The 18583-nt window shown below is 33.3% G+C and overlaps 1 protein-coding gene across 2 annotated transcripts; it reads right to left on the bottom strand.

Moving 5' to 3' along the window:
- Window positions 1–1602: 1602 nt before the first annotated feature.
- LOC132562736 (sentrin-specific protease 1-like) lies at window positions 1603–16838 on the bottom strand. Of its 2 annotated transcripts, XM_060227492.1 has the most exons (18): window positions 16703–16838; window positions 15047–15120; window positions 14378–14688; window positions 13780–13864; window positions 13143–13216; window positions 11584–11714; window positions 10060–10295; window positions 9750–9789; window positions 8758–8811; window positions 8106–8190; window positions 7595–7627; window positions 7095–7212; window positions 6515–6657; window positions 5769–5972; window positions 5145–5224; window positions 4625–4703; window positions 3871–3966; window positions 1603–1943 (listed from the first exon to the last, which is right to left on the bottom strand). In XM_060227492.1, the coding sequence occupies exons 1-18, from the start codon at window positions 16804–16806 to the stop codon at window positions 1878–1880; spliced, it is 2013 nt and encodes a 670-aa protein (XP_060083475.1). In that variant the 5' UTR covers window positions 16807–16838; the 3' UTR covers window positions 1603–1877. The 2 variants fall into 2 exon arrangements, with proteins under 2 accessions (XP_060083475.1, XP_060083476.1); XM_060227493.1 differs by lacking the exon at window positions 1603–1943 and having other exon boundaries at window positions 3876–3966; window positions 4625–4699.
- Between the last annotated feature and the right edge of the window lie 1745 nt (window positions 16839–18583).

The following is an 18583-nucleotide window of genomic DNA, read 5'->3' as shown; positions in this document are numbered from 1 at the left end:
ACACATTTCAGTACGAACAGTTGGATCATTGTTTTTACGGTAAACTTGGACATGTAACTTAAGTATAAACAGCAAACCAGGATACAGTAAAACATCTTTATAACGATTCTCTAGAGACCAAGAAAGTTAGATTATTATAAGCATAGTTTGTTATATATCTTTAACTAAATATGGGGAGAAAATGCCCAATTTGTTATAGAAAACATCAATATTCTTTTAAAGCAAAAATTCTGGAGGATATTCAATAAATTCAGAAAAATGTCAGTTTGCAAAAAGTAATGCGAAATTAATGAACCCATTTGAGATGTTAAAGCAGAAATATCAGTTTACATCACCAAAACTCACTATTAAGTGTTAAAATGTGCTAGAACAGGGAGGAAACAACTGATCACGAAACACAATGTTTTGTTCAGAATAAATGTACAGAATATAAATCATCTTTTGAAAAACTTAACATTTTTAATGGGCATTTAAAAATCTGAAGGTTTCATTGGACATCAGGATGACAAAATCTTATAGGACCAGAAAAAAAAAACATGTCTGTTCTGTACATGCTAGTGTAAGTCAGCATTAAATGATGCTAATTAAGAGATGTGTCTGTATAAATAATGCATCAGGTGATTAAATCAATCAATTATTTTAAAAACAACTCATCTGATTTGTCATGGTGTGTTGGATACTTAAACATGGATGTCAAGACAGTTGTACATTATTGTCTTAGAAGGCTGGTATCACTCAGGTGTGACAAGGGCAACTACGATATATTGTTATTAATCAGCATTGATATTTACCTGAGCAAACCTAGAAGTCACTACATTATAGGAAATGTAGGATTTGTTATATATTTGAAATTGTATAAAGGACAGGGTGCCTGGCAGGGAATGAAAAACACTATGTCATAGGCATGACTTCGTTGTAAGCATGTTCGTTATAGACATGTTTTACTGTATAGGTATATCAGTATATTTGACTACTCATTGTGTCAGTGATCATGACATTCAAAAGCTGCTGCTTGTTTCCGATGAAATCAGCTGAAAATGATCACAGTGAACTAACATCTGTTGGTAAATAAATGTTACAATGCATGGCTATATAACCATGGGTACTCATTGACACCAAACGGCAAGAAAATGAAACTATTGTCAATATCCTGACATGGAAGTTTTCATATGGAGGATCAAACCATATTTCTCTAAAGGTCTTTATAACATTGTTTAACCAATTCACACTTCACTATCCCCATTAGAGACAACTATCATCAGTGACATGCAATGCCTGATGGATTATCAAAATTTACCGTTAACAAAACAAAAGTCCTGACAAAGTTTACTTCAACATCATCATTTGGCTTTGTTGACCGAATTTATTTCTTAAGTTAATTCTATTGTTGCTTTATATCCTATCAACAGCCAGAGCTATTTAAGGTTTTAGAAAATCTGGAGTAAATGGAGCAAAATCATCATACTGCAGAAAGTGTATCTAGCGACTGGCCCTTGGAGGCCTTGAACCTGTGACTCAGAAGTGGAGGACCAGTGACAAAGTCAGTCACAAGTTTTAACCACTCAGCCTTCGCAAAAAGACCCCCCCCCCCCCTTTTTTTCTCTCTTTCATTTGATGCATTAATGTGCATCTATGAAACAGGTTGTTTTGGTACCGTAATTTAATAGTAACTATTTATAAAAAATTTCATTCACCTTTACAGTGAAACACAAATCCAACGTGTCACAACTGCATACATTAAGCCACATTGACAAATGTGAAATCATGTCAATTTACAACTTGATATTTCTGTATCAAACCATTTTCGCAATCCATTCATCCTCACAACGAATAACACACAGCACCAAGTGTCCTCAAGTCTCTAGCACTCCATTATGTTACTGTAATAACTTTGCCTTCAGAATCTCGTACACCATCCTCCGTCTGAAGTATGGCATGTTTTCCTGAAATCAATATCAAGGTCCATGTATCAAGCCATTATTGAATTTCCGACATTACACCGCAGCAAGCTAGCTACATGATGATTTATTTCCAAATTTCCAAAAGGAACATCATTAAAGAAATTAATTTTCAATATGAAATCTGTAATCTAACCAAATCTTCACAAATAATACAAATGCCAATACAGTTCAGCCTTTTTTAACTTCTGCATAATAAAAGATGGCCAAGCATCTGAAGATTGGTCCAAATCCCTCAAAGGAACAAGAGGGCCATGGCCCTAAACGGTCATCTGACAATCAATTAACGGATGGACAAACCACAGAATTTGTTGATGATTGTCTGATAAATCTGAATCAGACCACATTCGGTATAAGTCCATTCAAGCATTAAGAAAGAACAGCGTTATGCAGCAAAATCATTGACTAACTTTCCCATTTGGGGCCCAGCTCCCAGGTCCTTATGGTCATATCAATTTCCTGAATTTAAGAATGAATTGCCCACCTCTACTGATGTTTCAGACAAAATTTGAATGAAATCAATTAAAGCTTTAAAAAAGAGTGACATTAACTAACAAATGGGACCCTGTCCCCAACTCCCTTAGGATCAAATCAAATTTCCGAATTTAAAAAAAAAAAAAATGTTTCTCCAACCTCAATGATATTTCACACTAAGGTTGGTTGAAATTCATTCAAGCATTAAGGACGAGTACCATTTTGAAGCAAAATATTGACTAACTTTCCCATCTGGGGCATCGCTCCAAGGTCCCTAGGGTCAAATTAACTTTCCAAATTTAAGAAATGATAACCCACCTGCAACAATGTTTCAGATCTAATTTAGTTGAAATCTACCCAGGCATTAAAGAGGAGTAGCATTTTGAAGTAAAATATTGACTAACTTCTCCTTTTGGAGCCCAGTCATCTGAGTCAAATCAACTTTCTAAATATAAGAAATGTTTCTCCACCCCAAACGATGTTTCAGACAAAATTTGGTTGAAATCTGCCTAGGTGTTAAGCAGGAGTAGTGTTTTAAAGGAAAAGTTTACAGACGGTAAACGGCCAACGACAGACAACCATGATGGCTATAGGTCATCTTGACCCTTTGGTTCAGATGACCTAATAATGCCACTAGAATGCTAACAACTACTTTTATATTAGATACATACTGTTCTCTATTTGTTACACTAATACTATGTCTTTTCTACATTTCATCCTAGCTAAAATTGGCAGATTGTGCATGGTTCTTCTCCCCACAGGTTTGATGTCGCTACCGAGGTCCAATCTTTTCACTTTGATTCACATATTTCTATGACAGTAAGCATTCTTCTATGACCTACAGTTAAATCATTTACTTTTGTGGAGCTCAATTTTCGTTGGGCACTTGTATTCGTCCATAAATAGACCTAAATAAACCTATTTATACCTCTTTTAACAATTAGACTATACAGACAAGAAGAAAGAGACAAATGATATCTGAGTGTATTTCATAAGATTACAACAGTCAAATTTTGAGTGTTAAAAACAAGATTTCTTGCAAAAAATACACTACTTATTTGAAAAAGCTGACATGTCTCAAGGGAGCGTTACTGTCACTTGTTTAAACAACAGATTGATTGGAGGATATTGGGACATTTGGCAATACTGTTAATCTGAAAAATTTGCACTATACTGATAAAGATATTCTAAAGTCTACATAAACTAGCTATACAAGTACATATAAGTTTACAATGATATGTTAAGTATGGTCTCCTTTAATAAAATATTCTTTTCCAACTTAGAAAGATGACTCCTAAATAATCTCTTACAAACTGCTATGTGATAGTTTATATAAAGTTTTAGACTTAGTTATATACACCGTTAATGTTACAAGCAGACCACTGACCATCCTAAACCTTATCAGCAAAATATAATAGTGATGAAGTATTAAACCAACCTGTGTAAATGTGATTTCTGCTCCTCGTGTGATATACTCTGCATATTTACAAGCAAACATCCCACAGTCGCTGCCATTCATCTGTTGAGGTATATCCTTCAAAACAAAACAAATTTTAACTTGAATTATCAAGAGGACTAAGTGACCCTGGAGTAAACTGTCCACTTATTCAACTAAAACTAGAATTATCTAAGAAGGCTAAATACATATGGAGTAAACTATCTACTGATCTAACCATCCTCCATACTCCTGGGGTTACAATCACTTACGCTCTCTACACCCCTCGAACATGTCATAGAATGTCATGGAAACTGAAAGTTCCATGTGTGACACCTTGCGGAAAAGAAAAAGACTAGTCTGATTCTTTGATGTACATCACACAAGTCTTAAGGTCACATTATGGTAAATTGTAATGACTTTGAAGTTGGTTGTCGCTCCTTTGTAATCTTCAAAAGGAGTGCATCAGCCTGTGATTGGTCAGTTTTTATCTCCTGGAACCAATCAAATTACTTTGCTTGTGCCTTCAATTTTGCCATGATATGTTAATTTAAAGCATATTGATTATAAATAAGTGTACAAAATTAAGTCAATCTAAATATTTTTGAAAGAGTTTATGCTAATGTTAAAATTTCATGTTATTTACAGCTACTTAAAATATGATTTAAACATAAGAAAATCATCTTTCATGAAATACTGTTAAAACACATACTGACTGCTTACACCTTACTGCTTCCATGTGTCATCTGTGACTTACTTTGACTATCTCTGTGGCCCAGCCTGTAAGATTGAATTCTTGTTTCTTCTTGTCCATGCTTTCATCACACAGATACTGTCTGGAGTATTAGAAACAATAGGAAAATGTTTACACATTTTTTCCATCAAAATTCAGAATTAAACAAAGTAGAGCAAGATTAAAACTGCATCATATAACTTTTATCCTTAAGGACTTGTCACTGATACCAAGGTCCTTAATTTTTTAAATGAAGAAAGTGACAAAGAAATATCAAAATTAAATGCAATAAATGTCAATAACTACATGAAAAAGTGCACTAATCCTAAGATTTAATTAATTTCTTCACTTTCAAAAGAATAGAAAGTACATTTTTATAATATGAACCCTGCCATTATTCCAATAAATGAAAAAAATGGCATTCAAGTTACTGTAAAATCATGCATGCTTTATTTTTAAAGAAAGAATTAAATGCAGACACTACCAACATGCACTACTTTAGACGCAACTTCTGTAAAACCAGGCTTTGTATATAAAAACTTACTTTATTGCATTAACACACTGTTGGTTTTCTCCACCCATGGAATCAAAGTATTGCACAAGTTTCTTCTTGAAATCAACCACCTAGAAAGTGACAAATAAACAAGCAACACTTGAAATCGTTATCATGCTCACATTACACTATAAGTAACACTTTGTCAAGACTTAGCAAGGCACATGTACAGATGGGGAAATAAAACTTGCTCGATGATACTTGCATAAACAGAGCCACTGATTGTCAATGATTATATCCTGGATGTATTGCCCTGTCGATGGCCAGGGTCATTCTGAAGCCTTCCTGTAATAGCTACTTTACTGGACAACAAAAATGAGGCCCAATACATGCCTCCTAGAGAAATAGGGGTAAAGCATTTTACAAGACGGAAGTATGACAGCATAAACAATTTGGTAGCTGAACTTTTCTAAAAGTTATGATGACCTTGAAATTTGACCTTCAGTCCTGAAAACCAGTAAGGAAGTGTGGTATGAAGACTGAGAATCATATGAAGATAGAGTTGAATCATCACAACAGAAATTGCAGTATTGAACAGAAAGGACTGAGGAACCAATAGACTAATGTGGTTATGATATCCTATTCCCATCCGTGCTGGGGTGTAGCAACACTTACCGCTAAACACCAATGCATGCCCAGATGGACAGGTATAAGAATGTAGTCTTGGGAAAAAATGTCGATTCTCTTGGTCCAACGTCTGACTGCTGAATGTCCGCCACTGACTACTTTTGGGTAAAAAAAAGTATTGCAAGCATAAACCTTCGCTTTTCCTTCGTCCTTCCCTCGTTCCATTAAGAGATTCATGTAGAAGTTGATGATCTGGAAATAAAAATGCAGCAGAAATTATTCTTTGTCACAGATGTCTACATCTAAAGGGATATAAAGTTAGAATTCCATAAGAGGCTTTTGAAGATACTATACAAAAGCATCTACTGATCATGTTCTTATGGAAATTGTACACCACAATTTACCATTTAAACAAGCATGTGATATTTAACTTGCAAAAATTCTTTGTAATCTAGCTAATTGATTGCTATAAGCCAAACAGAATGAATTTGTGTAAATTATCAAATCAACATAAAATAAGAGTAAATCTGAAAATGTGACTCCAGCAGAAATTTTAGTGAACAAACACCCAATACTCTGCATAAAATCTATGATCCAGTGACCTTTCAGTGCCTGATTTCCTGAAGTGCTATATTTTAATGGTTTGGCTGGGAGTATTCCTAAAAATTTCAACAGTCCAAAGTTATAAAAGTCATCAGAATATCTCAGCTCATATCATTAACAATGAAACAAAATGTAATTCTAAACAAATTATTTATATTCAAATTTCATACTGAGAGATTTTATAACCCTACCTCATCATTGAGCCAGTTGAGACCAGAAAGAGTTGCCATGTCCTTACGAGTTATCTGAAGACGGAATGCCTCGACTAGAACTTCATGCTCAGGGCGGGGCCGAAGAGCATTGGAAATGATCCTTTCCATGTCATCTGTCAACTCTTTAATACAAAAAAAAAAAAAAAAAAATTCAATGGTCTTCCAAACCCTGTGTCTTAAAACATATCTGTTTCAATGGGTATCACTTTGTAAGCTTCATAAAAGGTTATGCTGTGGATCAACTTTAATTAAAAAAAAAATTGTCCTTTTCTTTAACATGATCCAGGTTTTATATCTATAAGTAAACTGATTATTATATTGATTTCTTTACTCCAATGTTCTTCTTAACTGTATGTGAGTAACATTGATAATACAAATCCTTAATATTCTACAGGATTTAATTTCAATTACTGTAAACAAGCTTTCTTTCACAACTACTAACATTCACAATTTCAGCAATACAACAAGCCTTCATCAATTTGCTCTAAACAAATTGTTAAATTTGATTTAAACTGTGTAAGCAAAGGACTCTTTAAACTACTGCATTCTAACCACATACCTGGAAAAACTTCCTTTTCTTCCCTTTCTTCCTCTTCCTCTTCTTCTTCAATATCTTCTATCACTGGCTCTTCTGCAAAGGCTGGTTCTGTTGACAACACTTTCATACGGATCTGAATCTATAAGACAACAACCATTACACTTATTTTCATATGAATCTGGTTCTGGAAGACAACAATGGTCACAGTTTATTTTCCTGAGAATGTGGTTCTACAAGACAACAATCATTATTGTTTATTGTAGAAAAAAATCAGAATAGGGCATTGCATTGAATACCCTGGTAAACGTTTACCATTAGAACAAAAACAAAAAGACAGACAAATATATGATATCAAATTTCAATTTTTGCCAGTTGTTCATACATTTATGAACAACTGGCAAAAAGTAAATATTTCAATTTAAGAGAGGTTATAAAATCTGTGTGAATGTTTAAATGTATATGATAAAACATTATACATGATATAAACGTGTAACTATAATTACAATAACATGCACACTTACCTCCCTTTCCAGGTGTTCTTCTCTTGCTTTTCTCTATAAAATAAATTAGAGTTAAGGGTCATGAAATAAGAATTCTTTTACGTAAAAGTGAAAGATATTATTTTGCTTTTCGTCTGATATCAATACAATAATGAAATCTGAAAAAACTCACTACAGCAACTACTATTCAATATTAGTTTTATAGATATTTGATTTTGTAAATGTTGTTTATATATAAAAACATAGCTTTTTGTTGGGTAGAAAAAAAATGTCACTTTCAAAATAAAAGTAATTTGATTTCACACTTTTGAACACTACATAATACAAATACTAATGGATGGAAACAAGAATCTCTTCAATTCTATCTATAACTCAGTTGGAAAAGCTATGAACACTGCAAGCCATTAAATACATAATCACACAGACTTTATGTATTTACCTAGAATTAATTAATAATAAACAACTTTCCTTTATTTAAAGATGAAACCTCAATATCAACAGGAGATAGGAATTCCTTTTTAAGATAGCTTACCCTTTCCTCATACACTTTGGATTTCACTTCTTGTTCTGCTATTTTTCTATTTCTTTCTCTAGACTCCATGGAGTATTTAGTGAGACTGAAAAACAAGAACCGTTCTTACATAGATTCTAAATCATGAAGATTACATTCTCAATCACTGAGTTTTAATAAAAACCATCATCAGTAAGAAGCAATCTTTAAATTCAAGCAATAGCTAAGTTATGATTTTACATCTTTTATGTTATTCAATCCTTTTAGTCTCACTGTGACAAATCGGAAGTGATATCTAACTATTCACTAAATTTGTCATTGTTAAGAACTTCTACTTTGCTTTGCTTTTCTACAACACTGCTGAGAGTATTGTCATTGGATTTAAAAAAAAACAATATAAACATTTCTTAAAAATTTATTCATTAGATATTTTGTGTTGTACACTACTATACAGAAAACACAAATAAATTACATAAAAAATGATTTACTGATGGCATAAAATTTCATACAAAATAAGTTACTTGTCTTTTACAGAAACCATTCCTTATAGCTATTCTCTTTCCACATAACTGTTAAATAAAGTCTCAGGCATACCGCCATAATGAACTTTTCTTGTAAGGCTATGAAAATCTATCTTTAGAATTATATGAACTCTCTGTTTATATATACTTACATGTCTTCCACCCATTCGTCTGTAATAAAATGAGAGTCTTTAAAAGTTGGACTCCTGAAAAGAAAACAAAAACAGTTTTGAAACTTGAAAAGGTCTGTAAGAAATAGATGTCCTCAATCCTTTGTATGGATTTTGTAGAAGGCAGAAAAAAAATTACCATTGACCCTTTGACATTGACTGGAGACCACATTAACATGATTAGGTGCAGAGCTTTGGCTTATGAAACCAAGAGGAAAAGTTCAAGCAATTAAGTTGGGAGGCTCTAAGTTTAAACATTGTAACAGGAAGTGGCAAGCCATAGACAAAGCAGGACAGGTCTGAATACACCATAGCTTGTCTATTATGATATATATCTCATATAAATGCAAATTTGTCTGTCTTTAGCCCCATAACTATGAAAAACATGATTCAGCATATTGCTAATAATTTTATACTTTGATCTATTTTATTAGCAACTGCCCACAGACATTTATGATCTAGAACCATTTTAAAAAATATTTTAACATAAGACTTGCTCCCAAAATTCACAAACAGAAATTTAACACTTTTGTGCCTCACAATTACAAAAAACATGGCCCAGCATATTTACAATAATGCATAGCTCATTGTCATTTGTCATCCAGCACTGGGTTAGCAAAATTTGCTTGAACATTTTAACAAAAAACTCGATTCCAATTACACAAGCAAATTATCCATTTTGGGCTCCTAAAATAGTAGTTCATCAAATCGAAAAAAAAGTCGTATCAGTGCTAAAACTATTCAACAATCAACTGTCCCATTACATTCGTGATACACTACTACTTCCGAAAACTGCTAAAAAATTTTAAGTGGGACTACATTGAGCTGGAGTGACTATATTAACCACCTAATTCTTAAAAAATGTGTATTTCCTCAAGCAAAACTGTTTAAAATAATCTAACACTGACCTGTTCAAAGTTGACAACATGAAATATATAGTAACACAATTTCATCAATTTGTAATTCTTACTTACTTTGATCTTTCTGATGCTGCTGACTTTTCCAAATTCTCATCTGAAAAACACAGACAACCAGAATAAAGTGAAGAAGAATTTCTTCAGATCACCCTTACTGTTAAAAAGAACCATTGACATAAAACGAAATGTACATCTCATTTATGAACACACAGATAGATGAGACTCATTCTTTTACAGTGATAATGAGTCTGAGAAAGTCATTAAGCTGGTGGCAAATAAATCTTAATATAAAGGAAAATTTCAATAAAACTGATCAAACTTTGGTTTGTCATTGAGAACACAGATATATGAAATTCATTCTTCTCACCTGATTTACTCTTTGCTCTGTGAGAGTCTGTGTGGAGACGAGGGTGCATTGGTGTTCGCACTGCTGCAGATTTCCTTAGCACATCCATAGCAGGGGTGTGTCGCTTGAGGAAGGATGTACCATTCATTTCAGTGACTGGACGGCTTGGTGTTGTGTGTTGGAATCTATTGTTTGTAGTCCAGTTCAATGATGACCAACTTTGGGAAAGGTTCCCAACCGACAAGTTGTCAAGAGACCTGCATTAAATACAAGCAAGTTTTATCTTGCAAAAATACTTGAAAAAAATTAAAACAGTGATTTTTTTACTAAAGTTTAAAGTAAAAGTTTGTTGGTTAAACAGAAGGTACAGAGATTAATTCTTCATTCATATTATTTTGTTGTGCAATGTTTCCATAATTAAAAAGCAAATTTTTGTCATTAAAATGTAAATTAGTTTTTCAGAGCTTGACTTCCTTCATTATAAAACGAAATAAACATTTATATTTTTTGTACAACAAGTTTTATCTGCCTGGCTAAGGCTGTTGGGCAGTGGGCGATGTTAAGTAGGTTTTATCTGCCAGGCCAAGGCTGTTGGTCAGTGGGCAACATTAAGCCCTTGTTTAAATTGTTGTGTACAACAGGTTTTATCTGCCTAGCCAAGGCTGTTGGGCAGTGGGCAATATTAAGCTCTTGTTTAAATTGTTGAGTGCAACAATTTTTATCCGACCTGGACAAGGCAGTTGGACAGTATGTGATGTTAAGTCCTTGTTTTAATTGTTTTGTACAACAGGTTTTTTATCTGCCGTGGCCAAGGCTGTTGGGCAGTGGGCGATGTTAAGTAGGTTTTATCTGCCAGGCCAAGGCTGTTGGGCAGTAGACAACGTTAAGCCCTTGTTTAAATTTTATACATCAATAATGACAGGATATTTTTTCAGAAACTGTAAACCAAGAAGCAAAAGCTAACCCTTCAAACTTCTGAAATAGAGTATTAAATAGTTATCTGCTGGCCATTGACAATTCTAGTGAATCAGTGATGACAGTTTGACAAAAATTCACATCATATTTCCTTAGATACAACACATACAGCATCTGTTAACAGAACAGACTGACCATAAACAAAAGATAATTTAAACACCCTACAATCTGATGATGTTAAGATTAAAACCTAAATGGGATCAGTGAGTAATCCTATAACAGCAAGCAGCAGAAAAGTAAGAATGTTTCCTTTCAAATAATATTATGTAGAGGTAAACATTATTGAATACTGGAAGCAGAATTTGGCACAATCATTTTTTGCACATTATTTTTTTTTTGACTACTTAGCACAATCAGATTCATACATCAACAACCATTACTTTATAAGAAGCTTTAAGAAAGTGAAATTATCAATCTTATTTTATTGCAATACTGTCAATAAGAAAAGCCCTAAAATAAGATAATGACTAAAATGTGTATGTTACAGTAATCAATTTACATTATTTTTCATTAAGCATGAATTATATATACTAAAACTAAAATTAAATTCTGAACTATTGTAATACTGACCTGTGTGACATTGTACTAGGTGACTTTGGTCGAGTAGGTTTGTGCTGTGATTGTGCAGGAGAAGAAATTGGAACAGAGGTAAACTGCTGTAGTAGTTGTCGGTACTGTTCCTTTTCTTCATAATCAACACACTGAAATAAAATCATTTCCCATCAGTCATCAGTACATGCTACAGAGGGACTAGTATGCATGTAAAACTTTTTGTAGTAACTCTAGCGCACCAGCCTTGTGCAATCAGTGCTGGAGACAAACCACATATAGCATTTCTTGGACAGAGACTTGTAGAATTTAACATCTTAACAAACTCACTACAGACTTCAATACTTGTAGGAATTATATATTTTAGACCGAGTTGAATTAAAAACATTAGTCTTAACGTACAGACTTTGTTGCTTCAGTAATTTTCAAGCAAAATGCAAGAGAAACTTGAATGTTTTTCCCTCTCCAAAACTACCAAATTTGGAAGATACATTTTAATAGAACTGCCAATCTGAAAATACCAAATACCCTCCTGTAGATCTGAAAAGCTGAAACATCAATTGTTTTAGTAACATTTCCAGTTACATAAATGTTTTATTTATGACAACAGACTTCCCCCGGAGACTTACCATTCCCTTGTCATGCTCCATCTTTTGACAAGCCAAAGTTATTTTTCGAATCTGAACTTGTAAGTTCATGTAATCTAAACGGTGGGTCCAGGCCCCACTTGTATAAAACATCTCAATTTGAGATTTCCTCACATCGAGATTTTCCTCAGCTGGTATCTCCTCAAAAACGGCTTGCATAAAATTTTCTCAAGGAACAGGAGGAAGTCATCGGCTAGGATGTACTGAAATTCCTTGAGGAATTTTCATACAAGATATTTTCAAGGAGATATCAGCTGAGGAAAATCTCGACTTGAGGAAATCTCAAGTTGAGATGTTTTATACAAGTGGGGCCAGATGTCATAACTACCATTAAACTGTGTTGAATAGAATAGCCATTGTATTTGGTAAGAAACTAAGCTAACTGTAATTTTTTTTTTAAGTCCAGCTTCCCAGCATCCCCAATTTTCTGAATTGTTGAACATTATTTTGTATGGTTTGGATAAAGTAGGACTTAAACCATCTGAAGAACTGACTTAAACCAAAACTGAGAAGTAACGCCATATTAATATAGTCTTTCTTTTACAACCTTCACAGGATATACAAGATAATTTTGTGATTTATCTTTCCTTCTGAAGCAAAGAATCAGTTAATACACTTTTAGGTTTATAACAATCTGATATTTCTTTTAATAACAAGTTTTCTTTAACCTAAGTTCTGAAAACTACCAACCTTTGCCAGGTTTCAGGAGGCATGAAAACAAACATTCAGAAATAAAATTATAAAATGATTTTTCTTGCATTATGATCTCTAGTGTGACATCATGACTATTATAAATATCTCAGGCGAAGAAAGTTATCAGATCTTTTTTGAATTTTCTTTCATCATTTTGAAATGGAACATTTCTGTTTCATTTGGAGATAAAAATTGACCAGCCATGGTTACAAATTACTTACCACTAGACAGAATACTTACGTTATGAGCTGTAAAGTGTAAAGTACTTGTTGTTGTCCTTTTCTGACTTACAACCAGCTTCGGCTCATGACCATCTAAAATGTATCATGCAACATACTTAATCAGAAAAATGAATACTTTTTAACTAAATAACAACAAATTTCATAATACAACATGACCACCTGTCAGCCATTTAGTTTCACAACTGTGTTCCAAATTTAAACATGCACAACTTTGGACCAAGGGAGTCTACATGTTTACAAATTTGAGAAGGAACTATTAGTACTTCTCAAGTAATAGCAGTAATAAACTCAAATTTCAATATTACACCCTGTCTGCCATTTTATTCCTCTGATAAGTTCCTGAACTGAACACCGTGCACAACTACCTTCGACCAAAGGCAGTCTATATGTGAAATTTGGGAAGATCTTTCTGGTGCTTCACAAGAAATTGATGGAGGATGGATGGACAAAAGGTGATTTGAACAGCCCACCAATTGATGGTGCCATAAGCTGAGAGTTAGAATCCATACAGGTGGAAAAAAGCAGCAATAGACTTGCTGAGACTAATAAATCATCATTTTTATATTCCTATAAAATAACTCTTGTCTAATCATGAACAATTTACTCCCAGTTGTTTACCATGGTGTAAAACTTACTGTGTTCACCGTTTCCATTCAACATGATAATATTATCTGTCTGTGTTGGCTTTGAGGTAACTTTGGTCACTTGTTCCCTTCCATCCTAAGTCAGAAAGAACAGAGTCAGTGGTCTGAACAACCAACGTGTTCATATTACATAAAAAAATACTTCACCTGACATTTTGCTTCAACAGCAATAAAATTATATTTCAGGTCTTCTCTGAAGTTTCTGTAGTGCCCTTAAACTGAGATTTCTTGCTTCATATTAAAATTGTAATGTAATCCACAGCAGTGATCAGAAAGAGTAAAACTCACAAAATACTGCTTGTTGATACTTTACATTTCTCATTATCAACACCATATCCATTACTTTTTTTCTCAATTAACATAGAAACATGTTGACACAATATTGAATCAATAACAAAATTCTAGAAATGGGTACAGTACATTTCATCACAAGATAATGCAATACTTTCAAATATTTTGCAACTTAATTATGATATTAAAGATAACACAATTTTTAGAAATCTTTCTTAACAATTTTGTATGAAAGATATGAAGATTTCAAATTATGAAAATATTTTGTATTTGTTTTGCTGCTCTTTTATAAACCAACCTGTGATCCTATTTTCTGTTGGAACTTTTGTTGCTGCCTATCATTTGAAGATTCTCTCTTGATGTTACTCCAATAAACTTCCTCCTTGGGTTTGCTAACTGCACGATTGGCAAGGAATTTCTCTTGGCGGATATCATGGGGGTTTTGTCCTCCATTCAGACGACCATTCCTTGGAGTGTGTTCAAAGTTAGGAGCACTCCTATTGTTGTTTTTCAGTTTAGGTCGAGAGAAAAAACTGTCATTCCATTTTGTTTTACTCCTTACCCAGTCAGACATCTTTTTATAGGGACTAGAGAGAACTCTGGAAAACACTGAAAACAAGTAAAAAGGTAACAAGTTTTAAACCACAGCCATTAGCATTATCTAAACCACAAAATTCTATGATAAATACAAGATAAATGAAGTCAATCTAACACTAATCCAGGCACAAATATGTTTTTATTGAAATATACTGATATTCATGATATGCCAATGTTTGAATGGTGATTTCCACAAGAAAAAAGGATGATGTCAATCTACCTGAGTATTAACCAGAATTTACTCCTTATGGTTTTGAATTTTCTATTAGCTTAATCTAATCACAACCTGTGCTCATGATCATAATTAAGGCAATCGTTTGTATCTACAATAGCTTCAGATTTCAAGCTAACTTAAAACTGTTTGACTCACAAGATTTTGTCTCTACTTTCGGTCTTTTGACAGCAATGATGACAACATCTTCATCTTCCTCCCCATTTTCTGAACTGAAAGTAAAATAAGACATATCATTCGTGTATACCTTTTTTGTCACCTTTACATACCTGTTAATTCTAAGAAATTGAAATGCAGGAAAAAAGTGTATGAACAACTTTTTAAACACATTGATTATGTGACTTGAAAATGGATACATGATTTTCTCAAACAGAACGTTCCAGCAGAGCATAGAAACACTTTGAAAGGACAAAACCATAAGGTCTACATAAACAAAAATCAGATGTTACGACTTCCTGTAAGGTTAAGTTTATTTAGATGCAGACAAAAAAAACAGACCTATATCATGCAGTTTATTTATGTTGTCCATTCCACAAATATATGACAAATAACAGGGCTGATGACAGCAAGATGGTCACAATTTGAAGGAGGTTATTAGGTGAGGTTTCACTGTATCACTATATTTGGCTTAAAACTTGATGACAACTTTATCACTGTGCTTAAAATTTAAGTATTAATTATGCCATTTAAATGTTCTAATTACTTTCATAAAGCATACACATAATAATTTATCACAAAAGAATCTTCAGCTTCATTCCAACACTCGAATGACATAGCTTTCAAACAAGGCTGTTTCATGATCAGTCAATGTGAAATACAAACTGTATGCATCACACTAAAAGACTACATGTGATAAAAGGAGAAACAATTCCATTTTAATTTGCCATGTGTATGTATATATTATATAATACTTGTACTTGTTTTTTCCATCCACATGACATTTTGTAACTCTTTAATGGAGAATGCAGATCATGTTTTGTCCGCTTTATGCATGTAAAGTAAAAATAAATGTTTTAATCCATTTCTGCACAAAATAATGTGTGATTTTCAGAATGAACTGTTGTACTCAGTTACACATTTAAGTTCATGCAAAAATGCTACAATCTTAACTTCAAAAACTTGACACTCAACAATTGGTAAACTGCCTTTGGGAAGATGATAGGTTACCAACTGGTGCCTGTCTTAGACTTATTGAAGTGCAAACCTCTAATACTGTTGGAGTAATCAAAAAGGAAAGGGTGTCTCTTAAAATTTGGTTTTCAATCTTGAAAGGAAGCAATACAGATACAAATCAAATATGAAACCATAGCATTGTCATGTAAATTATTAGCTTTTATATCTAAAATTGGCTTTACTTAAAAAAGTGTCAACATGTCTTTGGCAATTTTTTTCAAATCAATAACAAAATCTAGCATAACTATTACACCCACAACTTGATCATTGTTTTAGTAAACAAACGCAATACAAAAGTGACAGAGAGAAAAGAATCTGAGTGTTTTTATTTCAATCAGATGTACATGTGTAATTTTCTCTTGCAGTTTTGGGCTAAAAATAGATCCATCTATTTTCCATTTTCAGATCTTACACACATCTAACGTAAACAAGTTAGACTTATGGAATAAATATTTTTCAATAAGAATGAATAGTTTTACATTAATCTAAAATAGATTTTGATAATGTTGAGTTCTCTCGAATGTTTTTGAGATCTTTCTTTTCGCATTTGATTGATTGTGATCAAAAGTGCCGAAATTCACTGAAACAGACCGACATCGAACCTTGGAATAGAAAACTTACCACTCGTCTACCCGTTTTCTTTTTCTTGAACTTTGTTCATGTGTTATTGTTCCTTCGTCTTTAAACAAAAAGGTGCGAACTCTTGTTGTCAAAGAGCTAAGCATTGCACGCACTCTGAGTGAGATTTTCCTTCGAAAATTTGATTGCGCCTCGGAAATAACGACAAAGCGCTACCTAGTGTTTTCAAGGGAGGTAACAAAAACTCCTTGAATTATAGGATGCGCAACATAAAAGAAAAGCATACACAAGCATTTGTATATCGTGATCCGAAGGGTTCTATATATTCGGTGCGATTTTATTTTCGTCTGTCATATATACACCCTATATGGACATTATGTTTGAGTATGTTTAGTGGACCAAATATCTAGGAGTAACAATACGATGCACTTTAAATGGGACTCCCACAGTTTCAAAAGCAAACTCTACTTGCCGGTTTTTGTGACGAATCTTTAAGATCGAGTCTACGTGATTCAGAACACTGATATAATTTTAAAGCTCTTGGATATGCAGCTACACATATGTTATGAAAGATAAATATTAAAATTGTGCAGCGCAGGGTTTCATGTTTTAATGCTTAACAATTGCTCAAAGGTTAGTTAGAGTTCACCAGCGGTTTGTGAACAAATAAATTGATGCCATAGAAAATATAAGAGTGAATGCTCAACTTGATTATATCAACATGACTTACCTCAAAAAATCTAGAGCTATGAAATGGTAAAGAATTCTCTAAATTTCCATTATTTTATTATTGAACATGTTCACTAACCACTGATGAACTCCAGCCGATCTCTGAAAATCTGGAGTCAGTGGTATAACCATCACACAGTAAGTGTTTACCTGCCAATGTTGCACCATTTACCCCTTCGCCTCCTCTTAGACAGTCGTAGAGATGAATGGGTTTTTTTTCAATATTGTCAATAACAATCAATTGATATTATAAAAAGGAAGTTATTATTCCTAGTCAGACACTCCAGACAAAGCCATCATTTGTCATTCTAACTGCTTCACTGTTAAACGCTAAAGAAAACATTTTCCCTCTTGATCTATAATTGACTGGAAACGAACTTCCACCGGGTAGTATCCCTGCTCTACAAAAAGACTCTTTCAAAACTGCCCTCTACAACTTTTATTTCAGTCCAAACTGAACATGTAGATAATAAAGAGTTAAATAGATTACGTATTCCCCCACTTATTGTAAATTATACAATTTTTTAAATTAATAAATACATAAGACAACAGAAAACACTACAGATCCCCCAAAACGGAGACGACTGACGTAGATTCTATTTGCAATAAACATTAACTCAGATTTTTAAAATCAATATATGCACCTTTTTATCTGATCAAAAAAATGCTTTTGATAACAAATATTGGAATTTCTTATGTTAAAAAAATCGCTGGAGTTTTTGAAAGTCAGAAAATAAGCTGAGGCATTTTCTCCTGTTAGCATAAATATTTTGCCTTTCTGAAAACTGAGGGTGGTATGAAGTTTAATGTCCCCGCATCGAAACATCAGGGGGCATATTGTTTTTGTTGTGTCTGGTTGTCTGATGTAAACTTAAACCTTACCAATAACTATTGCAACGTAAGAGTTATGGTTTTCATATTTGGCATGTGTGCTCCTTGTGACAAAGCCTTCCCGGTGGTACCAAAAGTTATACAATGTGACCTTAACAATGACCTTTGAGCTACATTTGAAAGTAAAGAAAAATCATTTCTGCAATGAAGTCTTTCACAAAGTGAGCATGCAGTTTTAATGTCCCACTTCCCAACCGGGACATAGTGTTTCATAAACACATACTGTTTTTTTTTTTTATTTTGATTTTGTACGGTTGTTATACATCTACTCGTCGTTTATTTGTTTAAATTTTAAATGATTTT

The sequence above is a fragment of the Ylistrum balloti genome, unplaced genomic scaffold (genome assembly GCF_031769215.1).
Source record: "Ylistrum balloti isolate Yb309-2 unplaced genomic scaffold, AGI_CSIRO_Ybal_v1 Utg371496, whole genome shotgun sequence".
NCBI classification, from domain to species: domain Eukaryota; kingdom Metazoa; phylum Mollusca; class Bivalvia; order Pectinida; family Pectinidae; genus Ylistrum; species Ylistrum balloti.
The sequence above is the reverse complement of the archived record's forward strand: the minus strand, read 5'-3'. Positions and strand labels throughout refer to the sequence as shown.